Here is a 23828-nt window from a genome sequence, read left to right as displayed (position 1 = left end):
TATTGAGCCGGGCAGTGGTGGTGCATGCCTTTAATCCCAGCACTCAGGAGGCAGAGATCTCTATGAGTTCGAGGCCAGGCTGGACCGACATCCTCCAAAACAATACAGAGAAACCCTGTCTCATAAAAACCAAAAAAACTCAGAACTGTTTTAAAAACAAGTTTATTAATTGGACTTCCAGGGTTTTGTTTTTGGATTTTCTTTTCATACTCACAAAGACTATATACATTTTCAAGGTTTTCTACTAAGTGTTCACAGAAGTTCCCCCAATTTATGTGGAATAATAATTTTGTTATTATGAAGACCCTGATAGCCACAAACACAGCTCCAAGCCAAAGGGAATTAATAGACATTGATTTTTTTTGTTCTCAAACTTGAAACATCCTCAGAAATACTTGTAGAATTTCTTATATAAAACCAATATCACCTGGATGACTCTGATTGTAGCCAAGTTTAGGAACCACTGGTCTTACCCACATGTGGGAAACTTTAGTCTCCAGTGTTAGGTCCCAGAACCTCTTCTATACTCAAGAAGCATCTCTGGGAATAAAAAATGTCAGCATGGGAAAAAGGCAAGGCTACTAAGAGCAAACTCATGCAAATCTTCAGGTGTATATTTTGCCTAATGCCACCAGACAACTATGGATACACAAGTCACTCTAAACAACAAATGAAAGAGTGAACCAATAAATCCATAGAAGAGAGAACAAAGCAGTATATATGTCATCTAGGTGGCAGCCCTATCCTAAATGCAATCAATTTTCTTTCCCTTGTTAGAATCTTCTAATATTAATGTTTTCCAATTAAAAACCTCAATCTTTTATGCTTCATCTTAAGCCAGAAATTTTCAATTCAAAATTTTAAAGCAAAAGAACCAGGAGTTAACAAGTGCAGATTACACCAGCTCCCTGGAATGCAAACACTAGCTCTCTTTGTTTTCTAACACTGTTCTTTTCCACTGATCTACTTTTCTAAATTCTAAGTATTGTCTATTTCAAGGCAATACTTGGAACCATGTCAGCATGGCAGATAAACCACTATGCTTATGTAGTTATGTTCTTAAATGTGTACATCGCCTAAGCTGCCTATGTGTTGGCTGTATTTACCGGATCAGACAGAGATGGAAGAATATTGTTTTAAATAGATATCTACATCCAGCTGACTTTCATAAAATATTGGGTGCTTTATGTATTAAGTGAATACTTATTCTTAAGAAAACAACTATTCTGGCCATCCCATGCTCTAGCATTTAGTTTCATTTTATAACCCCATTTCTTCATCGCCATAGACATCAAGGTGCTAGTAAAACAGTTTTATTTATCACATTTGTCTGCATTCAATAGATAGATGCCTGACAACATCTACCTGATTCTTTCCAAGTGAAGGTCTAGATCCAGAATCCTATTCCATCAGTCAGTGCAGAGACAGTCTTTTAAGCCCACCTATGCATGTAGGATGGTGTGGAGTGCATCATTGTACATTTTTCTGTACTCATAAAAATTTGTACGTTTAAGAACAATAAAGCCTGTGAAGATGAATTAATACAGGCTCAAACTTAACTTTTAAAATGTGTGTCTTAATTTTTAGTGTCATGAAATCAAGGCCTAACTGAGAAGGAAGATTATACACTAGAAATAAAATAATGAGCAAAATGAACTGTGAAAGACATTTCCATTCCTGTCTGTCTGTCTGTCTGTCTGTCTGTCTGTCTGTCTGTCTGTCTCTGTCTCTGTCTCTGTCTGTCTGTCTGTCTGTCTGTCTCTCTCTCTCTCTCTTTCTCTCTCTCACACACACACACACAAACACACACACACATACACACAAACGACCATTTCTTATAGCCAAATCATAAGGCACTGTTCCAGGAACTTTATGTTAAGTTCTGTCTTTAAATAAACCACTTGAACAAGCCAAAACCACTGACTTTTTCTTGGTGTCTACACAAAACTCTAATTCAAGTTTAGTTTCCTTCAAATTCAGTCCAGGTGCTAAAATAGTCTTCTGGTTTTCAAGGAACATTCAATAGACTTTCTCTAGTCTATATTCATATTTATTATGTAGTTGCTAAGCATTCAAATATGTTGTATTTTATGGATTAAAGTGGCTCCATGGTGAATTTGTAGGTCATCAAATTCATAGTCACTCACTTATAAATTTATGTTTTTCCCCTTAGAACTCTGTGATTATTCCTCTAGGATCTTGTTTTCATTATTTAAAAAGGCTTTTGTGTTTTTTAGAGATCAAGCATGCATATTTTAAGTTAGTAATAAAAAGAATAATAAAAACAAACAAACCATTTCTTTAAAATGAATTCAGTTACAAATCAATGTAGAAATGTATAGCCACGGTAAATTCTGTAAGTTTTCCCTTTAATGTATTTTAATTTATAGACTTAGAATTCCAAATGTTTTTTTGGGCTTGGACCTCATGAGAAAACCAGTGTTTTTTAACTTTTATTTGCTTTCAAACCTAAAATATAAACAGAGACCCTTCTTCTACTTTCTTTCTTTTCAGGCCAGCTTTTAAATGTGGATTACAAACTACGTTCAACACAAACAATCTTAATGGTTGACTGTCATGTGTGGAAATTAATAGAACTTAGTGCAGAGTGTGGCTTTGGAGAGGCAACACAACACCAGCATGTCTCTATTGGGCATGATCTTCATCATCTCTAAACCAGAATGCTGTCACAAAAAATTACAGAGTTAATTCATGGGGAGTATCTGGAACTCAGTGAACAATGATTCAGTATAAACTTGAGGAATATGGAAAACCACAGAAATCCATAGGCTTGGCACTGTCACAGTGATGTTGTTGGCAGATGATAATTTCGGCAAACCTTAAGAAGTGGCCTCTAAAATACAGTGTTACAGTTGAGCAACAGTACAGCATGTGTTCAACTAAAACCAAACAGAAATACATTTATTGTCTACAAAATTATATTTTAAAATGTTAGGTCTTTTACTTTGAGAGAAGTAGGATTTGAATGTAGCAAGATAGAGTACCTTGAGTTTCACATATTTTGTGGAAACATTCACTGCAAATTGGGACTGTAATCACTGCACTGTAAATGTTTGGTGGTTTAACCCCAATATAGTTTTGAGGGAAAAATTTTAGTTCTTTCTGAGACAAGGCACACTAAATCTTCTTGAGAAAATCTCAGACTGGCCTCATACTCTGAGAAATCTGCAGTCTCCCTAATGTGTGCCACCAGGCCCAGGTTTATAGTTTTTTAAATCATTTCAAAAGTATTAATTACTTTTTATACCCTTCCCCCACAATTTCATAAATGAATACAAAATTTTTCACCATATCCTCTCTTCCCTTCCCACCACAACTCCTGCATCTCCATTCATAGGATTCATAGTTGGGTATGGCCATTGATAGCTTTCCTTCCCCGGCAGCTAACATTGCCCCTTCATTTGTCAGTTTATGAACATCTAAGTTGTTTCTATTTCCTACATATGGTGGATAGAGCATCAATGAACATGGGCAAGCAAGTATTTCTGTAGTAGGCCGTGAAGTTCTTCAGATATATGCTAAGGAATGGTAATAAACTTGTTTTCCTGGAAGATCTATTTTTAGCTTTCTGCCTACTCTATATACTGATTTTCATATCAGAGCCACCACTATGCATCCCCAGCAGCCACAGCAATTGTAGCACTTGATGTCATTTGTCATCTTAATCTCAGCTATTTTGATTCTGGCAAGATTAAATCTCAATATAGTTGTAATTTGCATTTCCCTGACTGCTAAAAACACTGAATAGTTTTTTTTTTAGGTCATTATGTTAGGAGATTGCTGTTGTGTGTTTGTGTGTCCTCAAGTCTGGGTCTCTGTTCTTATTCATCGACCTACATGTTTGTTCAGTTTATTTGCCAGTGTAATGCTGTTTTTATTACTCTGGTTCTGTAGTATAATTTGAGATGTAGTATGTGTAGCCTGGAAGCCTCATTCACAATATTACTTGTACCAATTTATGAGCATTGGGAGATTTTTCAATCTTCCAGTGTCTTCCCAAATTTCTTTCTTCAGAGATTTAAATTTTCATTGTAGAAATCTTTCATTTCCACCGGGCGTTGGTGGCACACGCCTTTAATCCCAGCACTCGGGAGGCAGAGGCAGGCAGATCTCTGTGAGTTCGAGACCAGCCTGGACTACCAAGCGAGTTCCAGGACAGCTTCCAAAGCCACAGAGAAACCCTGTCTCGAAAAAAAAAAAAAAAAAGAAAGAAATCTTTCATTTCCTTAGTTACATATTTTAGTGTTGTAGAGGCTAATGTAAATTGAACTAATTCCATGGTTTCCTTCTCAGCACACTTGTTATTTCTGTATAAAAAAGTGACTTGGTTTTGTAAGCAAACTTGGTGTCCTATGACTTTGTTGAACATGTTGATCATATGTACTTTGGTGGAATCACTGGACTCTATTATGTATCCTATCTGTGCTGGCTACATTTTGTCAATTTACTGCAAACATAGGCATATTTGGGAAGAGGGAATCTTAACTAAGAAAATGCCTTCATAATATTGGCCTGTAGTTAAGTCTATGGCACATTGTTTTCATTAATGATTGAGATGGGAGGGCCCCATTCACTGTAGATGGTACCATTCCTGGACCAGTGGTCCTGTATACTATAAGAAAGCAGGCTAGTAAGCAGCATTCCTTCATGATTTCTATTCAGTTCCTGCCTTGAGTTCTTGCCCTGGCTTCCTTCTGTGATTGACTGTGATGTGGAAGGTCATGGAGAAACCGTAAATAAGAGACTATCATATCATCTGCAAATAAATATCATCTGACTTCTTTTTTTCTTTGTACCCTTTGGTTTTCTTTTTCTTTCTTTTGTTTTCCATGTGTGGCTCTAGCTGGGGTTTCAAGTGCTATATTGAAAAAGAGTGGGAATAGTGGACAGCCCTTTCTCATTGATTTAATGGAATTGCTTCTAGTTTTACTCCATTTAGGGCGATGCTGCCTGTGGGTTTGTCTTTTATATATAGTCTTTAATATATATTTATTGATTTGCTTAAGTTAAGCCATATCTGCATCTCAGAATAAAGTCAACATGATTGGGGTAGGTCATTATGCTGGTTAGTTTTGTCACTTGACACAAACTAGAGCCATTGGGAAGAGGGGGCACTAACTGAGAAGATGCCTCCATTAGACTGGCATGGAAGCAAGTGTGTGGAGCATAGCCAGAGTTACCATAGGCAGATGGTCTTGTATTGTATGAAAACCAAGCTGAGTGATCCATTGGAAACAAGCCAGTAAGCAGACCTCCTCCATGGTCTCTGCTTTAGTTCCTGTCTCTAAGTTCTTACATTAAGTCCCTGTCCTGACTTACCCTCATAATAGAATGTAAGCCATAAAGTGAAATAAAGCTTTGACTCACTGGGTTTCTTTTGACCATGGTGTTTATTGTAGCAATATGAAAGCAAACTAAAACAATGTTTTCAGTTTTGTAGCAGGCTTTCTTTTTTGGGGGGCCACCAACCAGTTTCCAAGTCATGACATGAAGACATATTAGTTACGAATGCTTGGCTTTATCTTCTCATACTTATCTCACTAGCTCTTATAACTTAACCTGTTTCTCTTTATCTACGTCTTGCCTCTGGGCTTTATAAGTTTCTCTCTTTCTGTATATTTTACTTTCACTGCTTCTTATGTCTGGCTAGTCCCAGGCATGTCCCTCTCTTTCTCCCTCATTCTCTCTAGCCTGGATTTCTCTGCCTAATTGTTCTCTCTGGCTCCTAGTCCCACCTAACCTTCTCCTGCCTAGCTATTGGCCATTTAGCTTTTTAGTAGATTAATCAGGTGCCTTAGGCAGGCTAGGTGACACAAATGCAACACATCTTTACATAGTTAAACACATGCAGCATAAACAAATGTAATACATTTTTACATAGTTAAAATAATATTCCACAACACTGTTTACACATTTTAAAAAATTGTCACATATATAATCATAAAATATATTGGTTTATTCTGTTTCTTTGTTGTATCTTTACCAGGCTTTGGAATTAGAGTAACAACAACTGTATAGAAGTTTGGAAATGATCCTTTTACTTCTAATTTTTTAATAATTTGGCAAATATTGATTTTAGTTCTGTCAAAATCTGGTAGAATTCTGCTATGAAGCTACCTGGACCTAGGCTTTTTCTATAGTCTGAAGGTATCTTATTACTGTTTCTATCTCCTTACTTGTTATGGTCTGTTTAAGTTGTTGATCTCCTCTTGGCTTAATTTTGATAGTTTAGATGTGCCCAAAAATCCATTGATTTCTTTTCAGCTTTTCAACTTAATTGTTTGTTTTTATATCCTAGGTATTCTATTCTCTTACCATCTTCTATGGTGCCTGTTGCAGTGCTCCCTACCAATCTATAAGTTTATTAATTTGTATCTTTTCTTTCCTTGTTTTGGCTAATTTGACTAAGTGTCTATCAATCTTGTTTATATTTTCATTAAAACTAGCTCTTAATTTCATTTATTCTTTGAATTTTTTTTGTTGTTGTTGTTTTTGTTGTTTCTACTTAATTTTTTTGCCCTGCATGCTTCCTATCTACTGGTTTTGGGTTTGGCTTTTTATTGATTTTTCTAGGCTCTTGAGATGCATCCTTAAGCTATTTATTTGTGCTCCAATTAATTTTTTAACATAAGTACTTAGTTTAATAACATTCCTTCAGAGGACTACTTTCAGTGTGTCCCACAGAGTTCTGGCATCTTGCGTTTTTGTTTTCATTTATTTCCAGAAATTTAATTTTTTCCTGTTTTGATTTCTTCATTCATCTTTCCTTAGTGCATTATTTAATCTCCATGAGTTTTTGTAATTTCTAAATTACTTTTCCTATTGATTTTGAGCTAATTGAATCATGGTTAGGGAAAATAACCTGAAGTTACATCAGTTTTGTCTATTTTCTGAGATTTGTTTTATATTCCAGCTTGGAATCTATTTTATAGAAAATTTTTATGGGCTCCTGAGAAGAATGCATATTGTGTGATAGTTAGGTTCTGTAGATTTCTATGAATTTCATCTTATTAATACTATCATTTAACTCCTAGTTCATTGCATCCATGTTTTGGATTGTAATGCCTTCTTGGTTGATTATTCCCATAATTAGGACAAAGTGTCTAGCTAAAGACAGAATCTTAATTGAGAAAATTCCTTCATAGAATTAGCATTTAAATCCTTTTATGGATTGATAATTAAAGTGACAGAATCCAGATTATCATCCTTGGGCAGGTGGTCTGGGAGGCATAATAGGGAAGTCTGAGTAAACCATGAGTGAGCAAGTACTCCTTGCTCAGTATTCCTCCATGACCTCTACATCAGTTCCTGCCTCCAGGTTCCTGCCTCGAGCTCCTGCCCTGATGCCCTCTGGTGATGGGCTGTGATAAAGAAATGTAAGGGAAATAAATTGTGCACAATATGTATTGTCACTGTAAAATTGAGCTTGGATGAGAAGTGCACCTATCAGCCAGCTAGTATTACTTGTTTGCACACCCAAAATACAGTCTGAGAGATTTGAGTATACCATAATTGCCATGGTAACACTTGCAGTTTGATGAGATACTACGGTCATGGCTGCTATCATCTGCATTGGAGCACCATAATAGACAAACAGCCCAGAGCATTTCCTTCCAAAGACTAGATAAAATTTTGAAAAAATTACATCATTTCTTTCTTTGGAGTAAAATGGGTCTTCTCTAGTTCAGATTACCTTTTATTGCTTTATTTTTAAAACTATAAAAATTACTGTAAATATTTTGTCCTATTTCATAAGCATGCTTGTTGCTTCTGTTACATGTTTAAATCTATATTGCCTACATTTGTATAAGAAACATTGTAAGCTGAGTGGTGGTGATACACACCTTTAATCCCAGCACTCGGGAGGCACAGCAGGTGGATTTCTATGAGTTCGAGGCCAGTCTGACCTAAAGAGATAGTTCTAGGACAGCCACGTCTGCATAAAGAAACTCTGTCTCAGGGGAATGAAAACAAATTAAAGAAATACCATAATTTCCATCTAAGCTTACTTAGAATATGGGATAAAGCTTTGCCATCTGCAAACTCAGTGAGTTTGCCATTATGTGCTGCTACTGGCAGATTTTGCTATCTATGTTTATGGATTTAAGTCAGTGTGAGCATGCCTCTTAGTTTTACTTTTGAAAGTACGTGCAGAGGAGACATGCTCTGACCAACTTGAATCCAGGTTGAGTAGAGATCTTGTTCCTTCTTACCTCTGAATTTTGACTATGAGAGACAACATGCTCCCTTGGTTTTCTTTATTATTTTTGTTGGCAAACATTCCAAATAGATACTCTAAGGAATTATCTGGCCCATTTTATTTGAGGTCCTTTCAAAATTCAAAGTTCTCTCCAGAGAAGATAGATGGAAGGGATAGCCCAAAGACACGTTGATTCCAGTTTGGAAAAATGTTGGCTTTATTTTTGCCACTAAGTTTCCTTGCACACAAACGTTACCAATCAAATCCAGCTGGTTCACATTTTGTCTGCAGACCTGAAACCCAATGAATTTGGCTTGGCTTCTTATTTTGCAAAAAATGTTTCACACGGCTCAAATCTGGAAATGCTGAAATATACAAACCCTCAACAGGAACAACAGGAGAACATCTGTCTCCAACCTTTGCTTTTTCCCAACTCTGCTCTTAAAGGCTTAGGTGTTTTTAGGGGAGAAGGAAAAGTCTGCCACCAAGCATGAAATGATGCATGAATCATCCATGACTACCTTGGCTGTGTGGTTATGCCAAAAAAAGAAAGATTAAAGAGTTGCCACTGATGAGTGAGACAGCTCACATTTTGGCATCACTATAGAGGACAGAAACATTTAAGATCATGGAGGGAAATAAGAAAGAAACCAAAACAATATTGTTACAATTTGAACAATAACAGTCTTTATTATGTGAAGGCATTGTGTTATCTTTTTCCATTTTCCAGCCTATGCTTTCATTGGCTTCATCTAGTCCCCTTATAGTCTATAATTGGGGATGAAGTTCATGCCAAGCCTGAATAAAATAAGCAATCTCTCCTCTATTCTTTCTGTGCATCAGGGTTGTGTATGTGAAGTCATAAAAGCCACTTATTGTGAGTGTGTGTATTCCTAGCTTAAAAGCCAAGTATTCATGTGACAGTAACATAATGGCATCAGACTCTTCTCATAACACCACATGTGGGCATTTAATAGTTACTGCTCTGGCACCTACACTCTGGGATATTATCTAAAATGGGAAACTTCAATAGAAAAGGATGCTTGGTACTTAGACAAATTAAGCCTCTTTGATGAGGCCAGTAAGCAACAAGTAAGGCTTTGCTAGGAATTCACTGGGAATGTTAAATACTTAATCTTCATTAGTATCAGGCTTTCAAATTTTCTGTTGGAGTTCTTTTCATGAGCCCATCAAAATCCTTACAACATTAAGAGCATTCATTGCAAGAATATCCAAAATTCACCTCACTACCTTGTAAACTGTAAAAGCACTCAAATTGCTTTTATTCTCTTCATTCATTACTCTCAGCCAATCAGCTTTCAAATTAGATAAAATAGCGTGAGTGGTATAAACTTGCCTCATGACCTGTGCAAATTCTTAGCGATGTTTAAACAGTGTGCCTCTATGATACAGACACCTTCTCTTCATCTCTTTCTACTTCCTCTCTTTATGTTGCAAGGGGTTCTTTGCTTTGCCGGTTGTTTTTGTTTTGGTTTACCACCAAGGCTGCCTAAACTTTCCTCACCATGAATATTCTTCAAGTTTATAAAAGTTGGGTTTATATTCTGTTGTTGCATCAGTACCTGGGTTTGGTGGATATAAACTCTCCAGAGGCTTATGTTGGGGACTTACAAAACAACTCAGTTACATAAGACCCTTGAGTTCACTAGTTTCTGGTTATGTCTACTTTGGTTGGGAGGCAAGGCACCCTGACAGCCTGAAAGGCTATATAAATCACAAGGCTTGTCTTCAAGGGGCAATTGGCCATACTGACCCACTGTGATGTGTTATGGGGTTCTGCAAATGAAGTTTTTCTGGTGGTGTTATAAGTATCTAGGTCACCATGATTCAGCCCCCTCATCTTTAGTCATTCTTCTCCTACTGGAGCAGACAGTCTAAACCTTAAAATGGTATTTTGTGTATGCTACATGTGGTAGTTATTACCTTGAAAATGTACATGAAGCATATGTCTACAGCCTTAATAGCTACTTCCAACACTTTTCCATGCCTGCTTTGATCCAGTCAGTTTCTTTCACTGTTTCATTCCAGCACTCCTATCCTACAATGGACATATTGTTTCTTTTAATTGTTTTTAGTATTTAAATACTGCCAGACTCTAAAGAGTTTTCAACAGAGTGCCATCTCCTGCTGATTCCGTGCTGGCTGAAGTCTTACTGCCCCATGTCTGATTACATTTCTCTACCAATTACATGTTTTTTGACTCCCATATGTAATAACCATAAACCCAGACATTTTCTCTGCCCGTTCCTGCCTTATCTCACTAGCTTACCAGGATGAGAGGTTTATATGGCTTATAACAATTTCTCATTTAATATTTTATTTTTGTGACATCAATACTGAATAATTTATATATATATAATTGCCCCTATCTCCTCCCTCCAATTCTTCCCATTCCCCCTACTCCTCAAATTCATTGCTTCTTATTCTTTATTATTATTGTTATTTATATATTTATAAATACAAATTACTGATTTTATTTTGTACCCCTCATATCATATGTGTTTAGGGCTGACTACTTAGGACTGAATTACCCTGAAGCAGACTGATTCTTCAGCTCTCAGTGGTGATTAATATCTGTAGTTCTTGGTGGGGTTGGATCTTACAAGAATTCTCCCATCCAACTTGGCATAATTGTTTTCTTTTACTTCCCTAACCATGTGTTTTCAAACTTATCTATTCTGACTGCCCTGAGAGTATCAGGAGAGAGTTTTAAATTGTAAACATCCTAGGATTTTATGTCCAATTCACTTTTGAACTATTAATTCAAAACCTGTAAGGATAGGATTGTGAATCCTCATATTTAAATAGTCCATAATTAATACTAAAGTGTAACTACTATCAAAACATATTTGTCTGAAGAAGAGAAAAACATGGCTTCTACTTTATACTGCATACTCTGCCTTGCTTAATCTTCATTATTAGCTAAAAAGTATTACATTAATTTAGTAGAATGATTAACTAGATACAAAAGACTTAAAAGCAAAATAAAAATTAGTACAAGCCAAACATTTAGCAAACTAGCAGGAGACCTTTAGGCCAGTGCAAGACACCAATGACTGGCATGTTACCCCATGCTTCAATAACTCTGTTATCTATAGTGATGTAACTTATTTTATTTCTAATTTTCACTATATACTTATAGGCTTACGTAAAGTGAAAGAATAGTTAGAAAATATGTATTTACAGAAAATCTACTATCTTGTGATATAGACAAAAGTATTTGTGAACAACCACAAGTGGTTCTAACTGATTAGGATTTTTTTCTCCAAAACTTTAATATTTATATTTCTATAGAATGACCTTTATGAGCATAATTAAAAATATTCTATAGAGAAACCTGTAACACAAAAGTAAGGCCTGGAGATAGATATTGGGGTTCAAGCTTCAAGCTGAAGATGAGAGAAGTAAAGAAGCCAAGCCTGTAGCTCCTACCTTTACCCAGGCTGCAGCAATCCTGCCCTCAACATGGCTGGAGACTAATTGCCCGAAAGTGGCTGGAGACTAAAATGACCCAGACTAAATATCTGCTCCTACCTTACACACAACTCTAGAGCTGGGGATAAAGGCATGGGATCCCAAGTGCTGAGATCACCTTTGTGTGAGCTGTTTCTCTTCTATACTGATTCAATCTTGTATAACCCTAAGTGGCCTTGAACTCACAGAGATGCATCTACAATTGTCTCCTGAATACTGGGATTAAAGGTGTGTGCCACCACTGCCCAGCATCTATAGCTAACTAGAATGGCTGGCTTTGCATTTTGATCCTTCAGGAAATCTTTATTAAATCATAAATAGTATAGCATCACAGGAACCTGTGGGAAGGTCTCTGAAAACTGACAGTCCACATTTCTGGTTCTCTAAATTCAATGCACTCACTGTCTCCCACTGAAAAGTTAGTAATACAAGTGTACTAAAGTTTTCCAGTTCCTTATTATTGCTGTCAACAGACAAAGGACAATACCCTGTGAGAGTTCGTGAGACATGGAAGTAACTTAGGTTGTTGACTCTAACTGCTCAAATCCCAGTATTTTAAAAATAAAATGATTTACCTAAAGGGATTACAAGCCTTTCAGGACAACCCTTGCTTTGAGACACAGACTTATGTTCTTTTTCAAGTTTTTAACTGCCCACTCTTTAAGGGCCAGCTCTAGTGCTCACCATGTGAAAGAACTGGCTGCACAGGCCTAATGACCCCAGTTTGATTCTTGTAACCCACATAAAGTTGGAATGAAAGTACTGGCTCTACAACATTGTGTTCTAACATATGTGCTGGACATATGTTCATGCACACACACACACACTGCACACTGAGAAACACTTGTCTCATAGAACAGTATATGATTTGTTGTCTTGGAACAGAATTTTTTTAAATTGCTTTCTTCTGGCACCCTATATTTTCTAGTGTGTAAATGTATCAGACCTAGTGTTGCCTGGAAAATAGTTTAAAAATGCCGTCTCCTAAAATCTTTTAAAATACTGTGCCTTTTGAAATCATATTTCTGAAATAGGTGACAATGGATCCACTTCATTAAAATGGCTCAGGAAGATCTCTCCAGGAAGCTGCTCTTTGAGTGGGCATTTGAAAGAGAAGTCTGCTCCAGAAAGAGGCAAGAGCAAACGTCAAATGACCCAGCAATAAATGCCACATGTTTGATAAGCAATGAAGCAAGAAAGGGAAGGGTGGAGGGGGATAGGAAAGGGAGGAAAAGAAGGGAGAGCTAGAATACAACAGGCAAGGAAGAGTTGTTGTACTGAAATATCCATAGTCCATGTAGGAGTTCCTAACCATTTTGGAGTTCCTGGGTTTAAAAAGAATGATACACTATTTGGTTTTGAAATAGATCATTCTGTTTCCTGTTGATTAAAGGCAAGAAAGATCAGAAATAGGAAGATAAATTGACCATGCTGGGAATATTTATCAGAGAGATTCAGATGAAATATGAAGATGGTTCTTATTTAGTAAATAAAAATTGAGAGTAGAATTCTGACATGTTTTGGTAAGATCAGCACAAGTAACAGGCTAATATGTCACATGATTGAGAGGAGGAAGAGTAAGGATTCTTTGTAGATTTTCTGAATGATATCATTTACTGAGACAAAAAATACAATGAAATTAGTTTCACGCAAGGAAATGTAAATTTGGGATGGTGTTAATGCTGGTTGTATGATATGCAAACAAGTATAAACAAAGACAGCTGGACATGCCTGCAATTTGCTTAAGACCATGTTTTTAGTACTGAATTTTATACCACTCTGACATTTAAACATGAGAGATAGTAGGAAGAGCCAATTGTAGAAAATAAAGGGAAAATGGCAGGCCAACTTTAAGTAATCTTGAAAAAAATTTCGATGTAACAGCTTGTATGAAACACTTGATTCTGGATACTTGAATGGAGTAAGATGGAATTTTCTGAAGATAGTGAAAACACATGTTACTGACAAAAAAGTGGGAATAGAGGGACAAGGAGATTTCCTGAGACACAATCACTTAGTGATGACATAAAGACATAGACCTGTGGTACACAGTGTTGAAAAGGTATGTGAGATCAAGAACATACCTCCAGTGTCTGGAAGAATTATGAAAAACAAAAAATAGAAACTTTTATATTTCTGAAGAGAACATTATTTAAATTTGCTTTTAATATAACTTTAAAGTAAATCTAGATTTACCACCAATTGTACAGAAATGTTATAATGTTAAGTAGGAAAACATTTACTTTCTCTAAAATGTAGATTATAATAAATAAGACAGATTATATGGATTGAGCTAACTATCAACTCTACGAAGTTTAGCTTTGTGGTTAAAAAAAAACACTATTTATAAAAGTTAAGGAAGGCTGTCCACTGAGCTTCAGTATCCAAGAAACTTTGGTAACATTGATATTTCTTACTAATACTCAGTACCCTGCCAGGGAGTGAGATTTAAGTAGCATCCTGACTAGAAGATAAATTTTCCTAGGATCCTATCTAATAATATTTATGTCATTTACCTTGTAGATTTTGTTTATGTGTACCATGGGAATGAAACTTACCAAATAAAATATTTTCTTTTACTTTTTCTAGCAGTTTAGTAATTATTTTAGTTGTATACATAAAATGTTGAGTGAAGACTTTTCCTTGCCAGCCGCTTTGGTTTTCCCCCACCAGTCGCCTGGACTCTGCTGCGTTGTAGTCCCCAAGTAACATACAAGATGCTGCATTAATTATGAAGCTGTTGGCCTTGCTTGTTTCTCACTGGCTAGCTCTGACTTAAGTATTTACCCTATAATTGTTAATCTAAGTATTTTTCTCTTATCGGAGAAAAGGGTCTGGGCTTCTGACCCCTAAGGTGGTCATATGTTGACTTCCTGTGTTTGTCCTTCCCAGAGTCCTCCTGGACTCCTAGTCCCACCTATCTTGCTTCCCTATTGGCCAACAGTGCTTTATTGACATATACACAGGACTTACCCATCATCTCCTCTTTTCTGTCTAAACAAAAAGAAAGGTCTTAACTTTAACATAGTCAAATTATATATAACAGAACAGCTATAAAGCAAGAACACAGTTACAGTATTTTGTCTATCAACATTTAGCAAGATTTAAAGAAAATATCATCCATTCCATCCTTGTGAGTCCAAAGTTCTATATGTAGCTTATCTTTTATCATAACTAAGGAAAACTATAATTATAACTATCTGCCTTCAACTTTATCAAAGACCACAGAAAGATAATATATAAACACTAGGATTGACAGAGACATCGTGCTGCCTGGACAGTCACCTGAAGTGCCTCTGTAACGTTGGGGCATCCATCTTCAGCCCACAGACCACAGTGTGTCTGGAACACTTCTCAGCAAAGCAGGAAATTTCAAACTGTCCATCTGTATCAGCAGTCTGTCAGTCATTTTTCTTTGTCCTGCAGAATGTCTTGTAGACTCTTCCATGAAGCAGGAACCCTGAAGGACTGTTTGAGTTCAGCAGTCACTTTCCTATGGGTCCTGCATATCCAGATTATATAGCAACAGTCAAGCAGTCCAGGCAAGAGCAGTTTCTTGCCCAAATGGCTAATCTTGGCATGTTGAAAGTAAACTCCATAACGAGTTTTTTCAATGCCCATCTTCCTCTCAGACATAATTGGTGATGCCAGGAGCAGACATTTCTCATTGTTAAGAAAAACCTTAACCATTTTAAATGCCATTTTCTGAAGGTCTTTGAAAGGTTTGAAGACTGTCTATCAATCTCAAATATATTTCTGTATATCTAGTAAACCTAACGTACCTAACTGTAGAGAGCTACGAAGTGCCGCACCCTTAAGATGGCACTGGCTTCCACCTTCTGCTAGCCTGACAGCAAGTGCTCTCTGTGATAAACAACTCCTTAAGAGCCCCACCTGTTTTGGTTAAGGCTGGATATCAGGCTTGCTTCCACGCACATGGACCTATCTGCATGTTCCACGTGGCATACTGGGGTTGGCCGCCCAAGGGTTTTTAAGCTGTGGGCGGGCACTCCCCAGGGTCAGAAGATAGGTCAGAAGATTGTTCAAGGTTCCTGAATAAACTGCTTAAAGAAGAGTCCGAGCATTGCGTCTTCCTTCTGGTAAGTTCCCAAGGTAAGGTGGGACAAAAAAAGGGACCACGACAAGAGCGGGGTAAAAAAGGGATGGCGACAAGAGCGGTTGGTTTGCTCTTCTATGTAGGTAAAGAGAGAGCGGGACAAACGGTTCGCGGAGCAGTGAACCGAAAGTAAAAGCTTAAAAGAAACATTGTTAGTTTGGCTAGCAGTGAACTGAAAGTAAAAGCTTAAAAGAAGCAATAAAAGTAAAAAAAAAAAATAGAATAATAATAATAGATAAATAAGCCACGTAAAGATGGAAAATACACAGAAAGTCTGGGTACTGTATGCTATTGTGTTTTTCAGTTTTTTAATTGCTCAGGAAGGAACAACTGCTAAAGTACACTTGATTATAAATGCTGCTGAATTAATTCAATTTATATCTTTTGAAAATGCCTTGACTTCAAAATTTAAGTATAAGGAAATGTTACTTTGGAAAGGAGTTTGGTACAGAAATGAATGCTTGGTATAGTTTCTCGTTTATTGATACAAGTTCAAGGTCAATTTTGTGATATGTATATTTGTCTTCTTGATTAAGTATTGTGCTTATACTGATCTTTTAAAACATAATGCATAATTGAATACAGACTATAGATTGTTGCTTATAATAGTCAGAACTTATAGTTAGGTGTCGCGCCTGCCTCGACCAGCAAGGAAGACACAATGCTCGGACTCTTCTTTAAGCAGTTTATTCAGGAACCTTGAACAATCTTCTGACCAATCTTCTGACCCCGGAAAGTGCCCGCCCACAGCTTAAAAACCCTTGGGCGGCCAACCCCAGTATGCCACGTGGAACATGCAGATAGGTCCACGTGCGTGGAAGCAAGCCTGATATCCAGCCTTAACCAAATACAGGTGGGGCTCTTAAGGAGTTGTTTATCACAGAGAGCACTTGCTGTCGGGCTAGCAGAAGGTGGAAGCCAGTGCCATCTTAAGGGTGCGGCACTTCAAAGCTATCTACAGTTCCCCCTTTTTTGTTTTAAATGCAACAGGAAAGAGTAGAGGTCTGATCTCCTACATAGACAGGGACATTGTACTGATTTTTGCTTGGTGTCATCCACCCAACAAACATCAGACCCGTCCGATACCCTTTTTATTTTCAGAGGCGGGACTCTGAAAACCCACATGGAATCACACATGCTCTTCTCTAGGTCACTGTTAGCTAACACAGAGTGCAGTGCTTTGCCTCGCATCCTGAGCATTGTGTCTTTGTGTGACTCTAATCTTACATAGAAACCACAAGCAAACCAGGGAGACCAACACCAAAAGACCTGTTAATGCTCCTATACCCACCTACTCCTTAAGATGGTTCATTGCAGAAGTCAGCCAGGACGATAATCCCGATGCAAAGGAAAGGTCCACTCTAGTGGAATTCACATGGACCACCGCCAGCCTCAACTCCTTCAAAGTATTTTCAAATTCAAGTGACCAATTCTGTAAAAGAAAACTGGACAAGTACTTAGACAATATTGAGGCTTTTGTAAAATTGGGATACTGAACTGTTGTCTTCTTTTCTGTCTGTTGGCTGATTTTCTCAAGTATTTCTATTAAACCTTGTTCTGACACCTTCCTGCTTAGCTGTCCATACCATGCCAAACAGATGTAATACATAATCCTTGCATTTTCCACTCGCAGCCACCAGGTGCCAAGATTTCCACTCACTTTTCCTTAATTTGGCAATGATTTCTAAGCCTTAATGGCTATTTGATCCACCTGTTCAAACACCTGTACTGGATATCCTGTCTGCATGTTTGCATATCTAACCTGTCCAAGCAGCATATCCCTATCCCAATGTTGGTTAAGCTTATAAACAAGATGGGAAAGAGAAGCCTTCCCGCCAGCCTGGTTCCAGAGCCGCATCAGTCCCCAATGAACACACAGGAAGCTATATTAATTTCCAAAATGCTTCGTGCTGGAAGGGGGCACTGTTCATACCATGGGGATCATGACAGAAACTCAGAAACCTGCATAAGTCCTTAGTTTCAGGGTAGCTGTTTTAGATGTTGAATCACTTGGGCCACTGCTTCCGGGGTCTTGGTTCATCAAACCACAGAAGCCTGGAAGGAATCCACAGCTTTCCATTTTCTGTGAAAACACAAATAAAATATCTTTTCCAAAGTAACATATCCTTATACTTAAATTTTGAAGTCAAGGCATTTTCAAAAGATATAAGTTGAATTAATTCAGCAACGTTTATAATTAAGTGTACTTTAGCAGTTGTTCCTTCCTTAGCAATCAAAAAACTGAAAAACACAATAACGCACAGTATCCAGACTCTGTGTATTTTCCATCTTGATGTGGCTTATTTATTTATTTATTATTTCTCTATTTTCTTTACTTTTATTTCTTTATTTCTTTGAGACTGGTTTCTCTTTGGAAATCTGCCTGCCTCTGCTTCTACAGCAAATCATACCAGCGTGTGCCACCACAGCTGGCTTCTCTATTTATTTACCATTATGCCGTTTCTTTTTCTCTCTCAATTTGACATATATTTTTAAACACACTGTAAACCTTTAGAGGTTTTTCTTCATCCAAGTCTGACTTTACTGTAAATATTTATGTTTTTCTGGCCACTTGTCTTATCTGTTAAAACCATGGCTGTTTAAACTGCAGTTTTTCCAAGATGGCGGGCGAACCTCTTAAAAGAACCTTGCTAGGTTTTTGTTTTGTTTTGTTTTTTATTACTTATGCTGAGTCAGGAAGACTCCCTTAATCGAGCCTTGTGAGTTTCTGCTTGTCGCTAGCAAAACAGAGCCCACCTGAGAAAAATACTGCCACCTAGAACCCATGCTTTTCTCTGTTCTTTTGTTACTAAAATTCCTCTAAAGCTTTTGTCATTCTACGCGGAAATTCATGATCCCACTCCTGATCACCATTATAAAAGATTGCACGATTTGTCATAATAACAAATTTTTCATGTGCAACAATGAGTTAAATTGTGATATCAAACCAAAACAAGCATCCCTAGGAATAGAATTTCCAAAGGGAAATTCATATTGATTGAATAACTAATTGGCCAATATACATAGATAGATAGATTGATTGATAGATAGATAGATATTTGCATAATCCATGATAACGCTTAATAAAATTAAAAAAGAATCATGTGTTCTTCATATCTTATATATTAGATATACTTGCATTATCACTTATTTTGTCAAAAGCTTGTATGTTCAAGTTGATCAAAATAAATTCTTCCCTTCATGACAATTAGTATAAATGGCCCAGTATATAACACAGATAACAAAATTTGCTTCATAAACACAAAAATGCCCAAATTATACACCTGTTAATTTGGTATTCTTACAGAGTATATTTTTCAATTATTAAAACGGAAATGAAAAATAGTATGAACTAAAAATGTTTTAAATGAATTAGAGGTTACAGTTCCTGAAAAATAGGTTTCTAATGGCAAATCATTACTTCCATTTTTTTTCTTATATGGGCTTCTTCCTGATCCACCCAGAAATTTCTGTTACTGAATTTTCCATGTACTGATGATCAGTAATGTAGAGTTTATATGCCTGGCAATAGGCTAAATGGAGCGATGATTGGCTACAAGCTTTCATATTACATCTACTTTTCCTTCTTTCTCGCAAAGAACCTTGGATGTTTGTTATGTGTAGTTAGGTTAATCAGCTGTAATAGATCCATTAATTAATCATCAGGATTTATCTTCTTAAAGGGGCAAAATCCAATGAAAATAATATACATCACAGGAAATACAGTTAATGATCTGGACACAAAGAAGCATAGCTTTTAGAGTAGTGAGGCAAGCAGCATCTAAAAGGACTGCGTTTCTCAGAGATGCCAAGAAGACTATGTTCCCCGAGAAGTTAGCAGTAGTCCTTCAGGAAGGTAAAAGCAAGTTTCAATGACAGAAACTGAAGGTCTTCAGACTGGTGAGAGAGCAGAGGAGGTATGACAGTGGTTCTAAGGCGGCCAGATTTCAGGTCTGAGCAGAGGGGCACCAGCATATTTAGATACTTTCCTCTATAGGAAGTCATTTATGAGTGTTTCTTTGGAAAATGTGGTTCTTTAAAATACACTGAAATAATCACTTGTGTAACTAAGGAACCTTCTCCTATATTCAAACAGGAAGCCTAAAATCATTGTCTTCTGTCTCTCCTGCATGTGCAAGGCTCAGTGAGTCATCCTGTAATGTCGGAACTATTTTTCAAATTTCCTTAATGAAACTGCCTATCTAAACACAGCAAGGACATACTATTAAAGTCTTAGTATTCCCGCTTTCATATAAGTCATCAGATTTGTGAAAATGGTGTCATATAAGTGGATGGCTGTCATTTAATATGACATGAAACGAAATATGAATTGGTAAAGCCAAAGTATAAGCTTTAAGTATTCAATGTCATTTTTTTATTATTTTCTTTCAGATTATCCAACTCCTAATGTCAAAGACATTTCCTCATATAAAAGAAAGCATTCAAAGGAAATTACTCTGCCTGGGTTCAACTCTCCCTTCAATGGTCAGTTAAAAATTCTCTAAAGTTCCAAAGAATTAAAAAAAGATATTTTTGGGGGGATCATAATATACCTCACCCCTTCCTTTTCCTTCCTCCAACTTCCTCCATACACTTCTCCTTACTCTCTTTCAAATTCATGACCTCTTTATTCATTAATTGTTCCTACATACATATAAGTATATGCATATGTAGTACTAATATAACCATCTCAGTCTGTATGTTGCTTGTATGTGTGTTTTCAGGACTGTCAATTTGATATTGTATAGCAAATTAATGTGCTCTTCCCTGGAGAAGATCATTTCTCCAGGTCTCAGTATTCCTTAATTGCCTGTAGTTCTTTAGGTAGGACTGAAGCCTCATGACCTCCCCACCCCCTATCCACATTAGCATATCCAATGAATTGCTAATCTTTTCTTCCCAGGAGAACTAGTCTATGCTGTCCTGTGCATGGTAGTTACCTGTGGAATTCTTTTATTGGTGATGCTCAAACTGAGGTAAGGAAATCTAACTCAGAGAGAGGGAATGGCCAACACCAGGACCTGAGAATGATGATATTAAATATAGTTTTCTGTAGCGATGGTCTATAGAAACATTATTTTAAATTCACATGTGAGGGAAATAACCACAGTGGATTGATCTAATGCTGCATTTACAGGTACATATGGATTATTGGTCTATTCCAATTAAAATGTTTACCAGTTTGTCACCTGAGGTTTCATACAAAAACTGAACTATGCTGTTTGCAGTTCACATTATTTATAAAACTGATCAACTCATGTAAGGCATCTATTATATAATTCAGTTACATTTACCTGAAGACGTATTCATCACTGTAGCTTCTTATATATTGACAAGTTTTGTACAAGTGTTAATATACATTTATTGAAAGACATGGTCAATGAAGCCTCATGTCTTAGCAGTAAAAAGAGTGCCCCACTGGAAATTAATGTACTCTTTGCAAATCGTTTTCCTTACCTGCTTTCATTGCCAGAATATGTCAATTTCTATATTTCTAAATCTCTGAATTTTAAAATATCCTAACTTATTTAGTATTGACACATAGATAACTTGATTATTTTTAATTTAAGAGAACTGGGAGAGGATGTGATCAGGATGTTTTATATGAGAGAGTAAATAAAAAAAAAGGTAGCATACTCATTTGCTCATCCATTATATAAGAACGCAATGTGTGTTTAATTTATATGTGTTAAAGTTTGTTCAATCAACTGCACAGCACATGTACACATATTGCTTTCCCAGAGGCAAGCTAAGAAACCCAATTATTGGACTTGACAACCAGGCAGGAATAATAAAAAGCTGAAATGAGGAGGTAAACAGCCATGTACATGATGAATGGATGCTTTTCGGGAGGGCACTCAAATTCATTTATTTTTAAATGCAACAAAAGTTTATAAAATATATCTACTTGGTTTCAACCCTTCTAAGCATTTAACATTTTCTAAATACTTAATTTCATGTCTACCCAAACCAATACCAAAACAAACTGCTCCAAGGCCTAAACATTGTCTAAGAAGATATTCTAAAAAAAAAAAAAGGAGGATATATGAGTTCCAATATATATTTTTTTAGAAGTCCAAATAATTAAAACTCAATTTCTAAGGGGCTAAAAGTATAGTCAATTGACTTTCCTTTATATGGCTTTAAATGTTTGGAAACACCACTCAATTATTCTGCTTGCCTACAGATTCCATGACAATCATACCGTTTGAAGGAACAAGGTTTGCTAGCCCAGTAAAACCTATGATGGTTCTTAATCATTACTTTTTAGCCACACACATCATACAAAGTTGACATTGGCTAAACGGGCTAATGAGGCCTCACAATGAAAACTACACCACATATACACAATGTATTGGAATCCCCATGAGTTAGTTATAATTTTATCTCTTTTTTGCTTGAACAAAATGCATGTTTCATTTTCTAGAGGACAGAGAGTATTGTACTACACATAAAATCTTGAATTTATTCATAAATTTTACTGGATTAATTTTGGTTTTTCGGTGGTACTGAAGATTGAACTTAAGTAGACTAGTGCATGATAAGGCAAGAGATCTACCATTGAGTTACAGACTTAGTCATAATGGATATATTTAAGGTTAATTATTACATACTACTAAGTAAAAATTATTTCCCATGTAATTTAAAATTTACTGTGTTCTGTCATCAGACCCAGAATTAAAAACATGGCAAAAATCAAAATTATGTCCAGAGCATACACTATCAACCTCAAAGTCTCCTCCCCTGCCCCAATATAGAATTAGAGACTATTCCTAGGAGAATTCAGTCATATGTCCCCGACAGCCTTTCTAACCACTGTTGACGCTTACCCCTAGTCACTACGAAGAGTTTCACATGTGTTTTATATATTCATACTAAATTAGAATACCTTGTCTTAAAATAAGTTTTCAAGAAACTTGACAACAGGCCACTAAATAAGATTATTTGGAAACCACAGTAAAAATGTGATAGTCCTTAGAGAGGCTATAGAATATTCCACTGGTGAAACTTTACATTCAGGGATTCATCAAGCCCATCCCTCAACAAAGACTCAAGACCCAAATATAAGCATGCACATTTGTAATGAGCTGGCACTGGCATGTTAACTTCTCTTATTTTTCTGTAGGAGAACAAGTAAAAAAAGAGATCCCTCACCTATTGAAATAGCTGGAGGTGTCATCACTCAGTGAGCTACAGATCACAATCAACTGCAAGTCTTTGTAGGAAATTGGTGGAAAATTAAATTTGCCAATAATGCAATTTATGATGAATTTGAAGATTTTGGGTCATTATATACAACAATGCTTGGTACAGTAATATAACATAGTGACCATGGATCTGTTTTTTTTTTTCTTTAAAATATTTAGTAAGTACTTGTATTGATGTCATAACCAGTTGATAACATTTCCTTTGGAGGCAAAAAATACCATGTAAAAGATAATATATTTTGCTTGATATCACTAGACATATCAACTTTTCTCATAATATGACTGAACATGGTTAGATCATGCATTTTTCCTGATCAATTTTATAGCCAATGAGCATGTTGAATATATTTGGTAATTGCATATTCTAACTTTGGGTTCAATCATTAAACAAATCATTAACATTAAACATATCTGGTTAGATGATTGGTTGTAAAAATCAAAAATGACATCCTATGAATTTCATAATTTAAATAGTATTGAATTTTACTTTTAGTTTGGTGTCTTAATGTCCATAAATACCTAAAATGACTACAGTGGCTGAGAAAAGTCAGTGTTCCCTCCAATAATGATGTGTTTTGTGCATTTATTGTGTCTTTGCTGATTAATTATCATGAAACTCTATAATAATGAAGCAATACTTAAATTGTCCTTTCTATGTTGCTATTTTGATCTGGCTTATCATCAGTGTAGTTGTATTTGAAAACATATTTACCAATTAATGAATATATACTTTACAACTGTGTACAATCATGTCAGCATTCACTGTTTAGAATCTTAAGGTTGTATT

The 23828-nt window shown here is 36.3% G+C and overlaps 1 protein-coding gene across 1 annotated transcript in view; it reads left to right on the top strand.

Moving 5' to 3' along the window:
- Gfral (GDNF family receptor alpha like) overlaps window positions 1-23120 on the top strand; it is a 54393-nt gene extending 31273 nt beyond the window's left edge. The window contains exons 7-9 of the mRNA XM_040739632.1: window positions 20226-20318; window positions 20737-20809; window positions 22960-23120. Of these exons, the coding sequence (XP_040595566.1) occupies window positions 20226-20318; window positions 20737-20809; window positions 22960-23023 (230 nt within the window). The 3' untranslated portion in view covers window positions 23024-23120. The remainder of the gene's footprint in view (window positions 1-20225; window positions 20319-20736; window positions 20810-22959) is intronic.
- Window positions 23121-23828: the final 708 nt, after the last annotated feature.

Source organism: Mesocricetus auratus, unplaced genomic scaffold (assembly GCF_017639785.1).
Source record: "Mesocricetus auratus isolate SY011 unplaced genomic scaffold, BCM_Maur_2.0 Super-Scaffold_100691, whole genome shotgun sequence".
NCBI lineage: Eukaryota > Metazoa > Chordata > Mammalia > Rodentia > Cricetidae > Mesocricetus > Mesocricetus auratus.
Note: the sequence above shows the minus strand (reverse complement) of the source record. Positions and strands in the feature narration are given on the sequence as shown.